Raw genomic sequence first — 7,623 nt, 5'->3', positions numbered from 1 at the left:
GGTATGTTAATGTTCATTAACACACATTAGTAAATTATAAAACCAATGATAATTAAATTTTCACTTTCTCTTAGATTAAAAATCTTCTTCCCTTCGAAATTGGCGGGATCAAATTTATATACTATAATTTGTATGTAACATAATAACATGACAACAGAGTGTGGATAATATTACCGAATCAGGTCCCTACAATATCAGGAGCAGCCATTTTTGGATACATGTGGTCCGTCGATTCTCCTGAACATAAAAGACGATGAACGGTTACGATGAAATCTAAAAGGGTATAGGGAGAAACACAAAAGAGTGAGTGAGTGCAGCAAAAGTCCAAATCCAAGCACCAATAACTCAACCACATAGGCGGAGCTTTCAATCAAACAGAAGAAACATCATCGTTTTCATCGACAATCGCCATTCGGCATTCGCTAACCCTTCAAAAAGCAAATCATAGACAGATTCAGTTACAATTAGAATACAAAACACACATAATGGAGAGTAGAATAATGGCTGCGCTCAACTCCGTTACCTCTCCTCATCTGCCTTCTCATTCCCCGGTAACTCATCCGTTACAATTACAGTTACCGTTACCGTTACGCCTAACTGATTTCAGTTTCCGATGTAACTAACCGCGAAACGGTTTTTGATATTTGAATCCACGTAACGCAGGGTCTGTACGCGGTGGAGAACAGCATCAAGAGCTCCCAATGCAGCTTCTCAGCGGGGAGTAAGAAGGTGAGTTTTCCGAGGCAAAGGTGCAGTCACGTGACGAAGACCAGGGCGGCACGTGATGGTGGTGCTGGTGGTGCTCTCGGTGCCACGTGTCAGGCGGAGAAGATCCTGGTGGCGAACAGAGGCGAGATCGCGGTGCGAGTCATCAGAACCGCTCATGAGATGGGAATTCCGTGCGTGGCTGTGTACTCGACCATTGATAAGGACGCGCTTCATGTCAAGCTCGCTGATGATGCTGTTTGCATCGGTGAAGCGCCTAGCAGTCAATCGTGAGTTTCATCTCTCACTCCTCCAACTTGTTTCATGCTTGATTTGATTCTCCCTAATGGAAGAAACTTGTGCCGAAAGAACTTTTAGTTTTTACTTTTTTTCAAATAATTTTATTGTTTGAACTTTGATTTTGCTGCATTTCTGTTGATTTGAAAGTAGATTATAATCTTCGGTTAGCGCTAGTTGTTTGACACTGATTAGTAAGGTCTCAAGTTCGAGTCATTTCTATTGATTTAAAAGTAGATTCTGATCTTAAGTAGAGCACAAGTGTTTTGAGACCAATTAGTAAGGTCTCAAGTTCAAGTAGTTGAGCGAGCTGAAATTAAATTAAATTAGAATCTAATAGATCCTTTATACTTGTAGTTTGGGCGAAAATATACATTATATCATGTTTTTCTTACCTCTATGTAATATGGATAATGATGAATAGTAGGAAACTGAATTGTAATTCATGGTTTTCACATTTGATTTCTGTATATTTGTATTGATTATATATTATTTTGAGAAATCGAGTTTGCACTAAATAGTGGTGCCTCTATGATGTAGTGTCCATGTATTTGTGCAGGTACTTATTGATTCCAAATGTTCTATCTGCTGCTATTAGCCGAAGATGCACAATGTTGCATCCTGGGTATGGTTTCCTTGCTGAAAATGCAGTGTTTGTTGAGATGTGCAGAGAGCATGGAATCAATTTTATTGGGCCAAATGTGAGTACTTGTGGTGTGGATTATGGAGTGTGTAGGATATTTCTCTCTTTCTACTGTTATTTTGGTTGAACTGAAATATTTTGTTTGAGACTTTCAGCCCGACAGTATTCGGGTTATGGGTGACAAATCAACTGCCAGAGATACAATGAAGAAAGCAGGTGTTCCTACGGTTCCGGGAAGTGATGGATTGTTACAGGTATCATACTTTGATTTGGTAAAAGTTTCAGATGCCTTCTATGTTGAAGTTGGAGGCGAATTCTGATTCCATGCATGAATTTAATGAAAAGAAGTATTGTTACAGACCACAGAGGAAGCTATCAGGCTGGCAAATGAGATTGGTTTCCCTGTAATGATCAAGGTATATGAGCTTATTATTCTGGATTTCTAACCTTCTGCTTTATTGTCCCCATTTGAATAGACCTCCAGCTTTCCAGGATGACAGTGACACATTTAAGATGCTTTTAGTCTATATGCGCATGTACATGAGGATATACACAAGGGAGTCTCATTTGACACTGCTTTTTATTATGATCAATGATCTATAACTGTTGTGGAAATGGAGTGTTAGAATTTAAAATCATCTAGAGCTGCTGGAGAAGATGGAGTGCATAGAATTAATCACATTAACTGACACACATATTTTTGTTTTAGGCAACAGCTGGAGGTGGAGGGCGTGGCATGCGCCTTGCTAAAGAACCTGATGAATTTGTAAAGTTATTACAGGTATATGTGTCAAAAAATATGTTCTTGCTCGAGTTGGTTTATTTCATTAGCCATTACAATAATATCACGTGCAAATGGGCAATTTTGGTGAAAAGTCTATCGTTAAATTGTTTGCAGCAAGCTAAGAGTGAAGCTGCTGCTGCATTTGGTAATGATGGAGTTTATTTGGAAAAGTATGTCCAAAACCCAAGGCACATTGAGTTCCAGGTAATGTTGTCCTTTTATGTCTAAGGGAACTTTGTAACTTAACTAGAGCTTCTAGAAGAAGAACAGTGAGGGAATTAGATTTATTGAGATTGTTGATCTGTTGGAAATTTTCAAGTTGGGATTTCTTGTGTCTTTTGCATATTAGGCTCAGCAATTCTCAATCTCTTGCATCAAACCCAGTTCTCCTTATCCTTGCAAAGGCTCTGAAATGAAATCTGAGCTGTAATATTATTCTGTTTGCTCATATCAATAATGACCTATAACTCCAAGCTCCAAAAGTTCCATAATGCGCAGTCTAAATAATTGGGTGTCTATATTCTAATTTCATTATGCAAAAGAAAATTTATGCACTGGGTTTTGACAAATTAGACAATCTTGTTATTGGTTCAGTAAATTTGAATTACTTTTGGATAATTTGGTTTAGGACCATCTAATAGCTTTATGTTCAGAATCCAGATTTGCAAATTAATTGGTTGAAGTATTTAACTGCTAACTTTTATTCAAACATTTTCAGTTTGAGTCTTCTACCATTTTTAAACATTTGGTTACATGCTTCAATCTATAATATTATGTATTTAAATTATCCAGATTTCCAATTCCAGAGCCTGCATTAAATTTGCCCAAAATTTTCTTAATTCACCCCTCTGCTTCCTGACTTTGCAGGTTCTTGCTGATAAATATGGTAATGTAGTTCACTTTGGAGAACGTGATTGCAGCATCCAGGTACTATGAGCCGTAACTAATTTCTCTATTGTATTCTGTCAAATCTTTCTTCTATTTTCTTTTAATTTATAAAAAAGGGCTGTTAACTTGTTTTCAACATATGAAAGCAAAAAAATGTTGGGGCTATATGGCTAGTTTTGTATTTTCATTTTCAATTGTTATATTTTTCGGTGGTATTCACAAAAACAACGCATTATTATTGTTTCCTATTTTCAAAGCTCTGCTGATAGGCTATTGGATATCTAATAAGGTGTTGCTTGAAAATAATAAATTGATTTAAAAGAATATGAGAAAAATGGAGGAAGAATACAGGAATTGATTTGCTTAGTAGTTTCAATGTTAAATACATTACAGAATGCGATAGAAAGATCCAAATATAGGCTATCTGATTATTTATGTACATACCAGTCATAATCTCTGCTCCAAAAGTCCTACTTAGTCAGTTCTGTTTTGACTTCTCATAGAGGCGTAATCAGAAACTGTTGGAAGAAGCACCTTCTCCTGCATTGACCCCAGAGTTGCGTAAGGCAATGGGTGATGCAGCAGTTGCTGCAGCTGCATCTATAGGTTACATAGGTGTTGGAACAGTTGAGTTCCTCTTGGATGAAAGAGGTTCTTTTTACTTCATGGAGATGAACACTCGTATCCAGGTTGAAGCCAATTTCTAATACACTTGTTCTGATAAATAATTTAGGGTGTTCCAAATTTTTAACACTTCTGATAGATTCTTGGTATCTTTTTTGGTGACTGGAATTAGGTTGAGCATCCGGTGACAGAAATGATTTCTTCTGTTGATTTGATAGAAGAGCAAATTCGTGTAGCTATGGGGGAAAAACTTCGATACAAACAGGTATGAAGGAGATATTTTTTCTTGTGATTCATAAAAGTCTTGTTCTTATTGTAGTTTTGCCCTACAGGAGGATATTGTGCTCAGAGGACATTCTATTGAATGCCGTATCAATGCAGAGGATGCTTTCAAGGGTTTTAGACCAGGGCCAGGTATCTTGGTTTAACAGTGTAGACATGTGAACAAAGATATAAGATTTTAATACCAGCTTCCTCATTTCATATGTATTATTCGCATACATCGCAACAGCTACATGCACACGACGTGTTTTCAGATCAATTAATTTCTTTCATTTGAAATTGAAGTCATGCCTGATCACTATTGAATGTTATCAGTGGCATTTTTATCATTTTTTTTTATGTTTTTGATTAAAACTTGTAACAAAACTGAGGAATTTTTGCTGTTCCAACAACAGGTAGAATAACAGCATACTTGCCATCTGGTGGTCCATTTGTTAGAATGGACAGCCATGTTTATCCTGATTATGTGGTTCCTCCAAGCTATGACTCCCTTCTTGGAAAGGTGTGCCACCACGTCCCTTTTATGTATAACTGATATCATCCTTCCTGGAAAGTTGTGCCTTAGTGTGATTTATTTGAAAGCTAGATATTCAAATGGATAAGACGTAGAATGATCATCAAATTTATCACACGTCATACTCTTTGTTTCTTCAACATGGAGCAAAGTATTCATATTTCAGAGTTGCATGATCTTTATATTTCTAAATGCAAGCTTTTTTGATATTATGATATTCCTTGTTTGCTGATTGATGGGCTTCAATGATGAGGAGTTGGACTTAATATGCCGAGCTATCTGATTGATATGTTCATTTTATTTGAAACTACTTTTCATATTTTTTTATTTGTGAACTGTAGCTTATTGTTTGGGCTCCAACAAGAGAAAAGGCAATTGAACGTATGAAAAGGGCACTTGATGACACAATTATCACAGGTAAAAGCACATGCATTGTGATTTATTAAATTGCTTACCAATATTTGGTGCAAGCCAATTGCACACCTGAAGCAAGGAGAGATTGAAAGATAGTCAAAAGCCTCTTTCTGTTGCACATCTTATTGACTCTATTTTTGCGAAGAGAAAAATTGTTATAAACCCTCCATTTACTGTGATTTAATCAACAATTACATTCTTATTGCAGGGGTTCCTACTACAATTGATTACCATAAACTTATCCTTGACATAGAGGTGCGTGCACTTTATGTATTTCTTTATCACGTAGCCTTTGGAAATGTTTGCTGGTGGCAATTGGTTAGATGAATAATACATAATCTCTGAATGTGTTACAGGATTTCAAAAATGGCAAAGTTGATACTGCTTTTATTCCAAAGCATGAAGAGGAGTTGGCAATGGTGACATTTTAATATATAACTGATCATTTTTACATTCTTTTTTTTTTTTTTTTTTTAATTTCGTTTTTTTTTAAGATAACCAAATCACTTGGTTTATGTACTCTTTGCAACTACAGTATAGATGTCAGAAGATGGAAAGAAGTTAGGCAAATAAGGCATATATCAGTTAAGAATAGATTGGCTTGCTGGGAGTTTCAATTTTGTTCTTAATAAAGGGGATTGAGAAGGGTTTGGTGCATAATTTTTCTTTTTTTAAAATACCCTTTCCATATATTTATAAATCATAACGTGTAAAGCCATTTTCTTGTTCCAAAGACTTGAATCCAAGATCTTTTAATAGAAGGGTAAAGTACTTACTACTTACCCAGAAACAGGTGGATTAATAGGCACTATCGTGCCTATGTAGTACCCATCTGGTAAGACCCATTTAGTATATGAGTTAGTTAACATTAGTAAGAGTTAGTTAAGAGTAGTTAGATCCAATTGGTTAGTACAAGTAGAATTGATGGGGTAGACCTTAGTAGGAAGGTTGTCTGGTCATGTGAATAACCGAGTCTTGGTGGAAGTTGAGAGGTCTCTCAAATATCACCTCTACTTTTGCAATTCATCAATGAAAACTCTGTTATTCAAGTTGATAACCAAAACTTTTATGAGGAAGTTCTTCAATGTTTTGCTCTTTGCCCTGAGTACTATGTAGTAGTTTATGATGAATCCAATTTTTTAATTAATTACTGTCCTCTACATATGCAGCCTCCTGTGAAGATGGTACTGGCCAAAGAATTCGCTGGTGTAAATGCATGATGGATATGATATGACATTTGGGATATCATCAAGAATGGCTGGCCTTGTTTTAATCACTCTCTCCGTGCATTTATGTGAAAATTTCAATGAAATTTTGATAATTAACTTGGCACTATTGTCTTTGTTCTTGATACATTGTAAAAACCAAACTTTATGTTTGGTTCTATTGCTAATATCAAATACTGGTGCTAGAAAGTGCGAGTACCCGTTTGCAATTCTTCAAGATCCATAGTTGTATTTGACTGATGAAATATTCTAAATTTTTGTTTTCCTAAACTTCTTAAAAATTATAGGGTAAATTATTTATTTCCCTTGTCATTGTGTGGTTAACACTACTTCTGATTGATATTCAGGTTAGTTAACACTACTTCTGATTGATATTCAGGTTAGGTTACAATCTTATATGACATTGTATCTTTGTATTTTATAAAATATGATAGTAATTTCTGATATAAATATGATGCCTCTCCTACACTAAGTATATACTTGACAAATTAAGGGGTGTCATATAACCTTAGTAGAGAGAGTCTAATTTACCCGACTTGATATCACAAAAGACAGAATCTAATAATGTGCTCACGTATTATTTCATATCCTAAAAAATTTACAGGTCAAAAAAGATTTTGCCTAGGATACTTTTCTATTTTGCCCTCATACTATAGACATATATATAACTGCAGGAACAAAGGACATCTTCATATGTTCATCATCATCGTCATCACCACCATATTCTCTAAGGTACGCATCCTTCCTCACAATCTAGTTGCTATCTTTATTTACTTTTATTTCATACATATATTATATATGATAATATAAACTTGAAATTGTTTCATGCTACAGCAACACCAGCCAAAGAAACAGGAGGACCAGAGCAGGGAGACGTGGAGCAATCAAGTGGCTTCATCACACCAGGCAAGCACTTCTCTTGGTAATCATCGTTTCTGATGTGTGTCTCACGGCATTCTGCACTACAAAAGGCCCTCTCCCCTCTGCAATGCATAATATGGACCACACATAATTTTTAATAAGTGAGAAAGTCAAATCTTAATTTGCACTCCATAAGGGGGGAATATGCATGTGCCAATTTGGCAGAGAAAAAGGGCAGGCCTTAAATAGGGATACATGAAAAGATTTTATAAATGTCAGAAAAAAATTATATATTAATAACATCATGCAAAAGTTTTATATACTAAATTTGACATAAATGAGCCCTTTGCAGAGCAGGTAAAACCACTGGTGGACATTCCATTAT

The 7,623-nt window shown here is 35.7% G+C and overlaps 2 protein-coding genes across 2 annotated transcripts in view; one reads left to right on the top strand and one right to left on the bottom strand.

The window, feature by feature from the left end:
• The first annotated feature begins 311 nt into the window (after positions 1-311).
• LOC107490129 (biotin carboxylase 1, chloroplastic) lies at positions 312-6,681 on the top strand. Its single transcript, XM_016110895.3, has 16 exons — positions 312-551; positions 664-995; positions 1,562-1,703; positions 1,801-1,899; positions 2,005-2,061; positions 2,355-2,426; positions 2,544-2,633; positions 3,297-3,356; positions 3,821-4,006; positions 4,114-4,206; positions 4,274-4,355; positions 4,619-4,725; positions 5,079-5,154; positions 5,360-5,406; positions 5,508-5,570; positions 6,321-6,681. Exons 1-16 carry the CDS (start codon positions 486-488, stop codon positions 6,369-6,371), a joined length of 1,623 nt encoding a protein of 540 aa, XP_015966381.1. The 5' UTR covers positions 312-485; the 3' UTR covers positions 6,372-6,681.
• Positions 6,682-6,873: 192 nt separating this feature from the next.
• The window catches only part of LOC107490130 (FCS-Like Zinc finger 15), a 2,063-nt gene continuing 1,313 nt past the window's right edge, over positions 6,874-7,623 (bottom strand). The window contains exon 2 of the mRNA XM_016110896.3: positions 6,874-7,360. Coding sequence (XP_015966382.1) covers positions 7,201-7,360 — 160 coding nt within the window. The 3' untranslated portion in view covers positions 6,874-7,200. The remainder of the gene's footprint in view (positions 7,361-7,623) is intronic.

This window comes from Arachis duranensis, chromosome 5 (genome assembly GCF_000817695.3).
Source record: "Arachis duranensis cultivar V14167 chromosome 5, aradu.V14167.gnm2.J7QH, whole genome shotgun sequence".
Lineage (NCBI taxonomy): Eukaryota > Viridiplantae > Streptophyta > Magnoliopsida > Fabales > Fabaceae > Arachis > Arachis duranensis.
The sequence above is the reverse complement of the archived record's forward strand: the minus strand, read 5'-3'. Positions and strand labels throughout refer to the sequence as shown.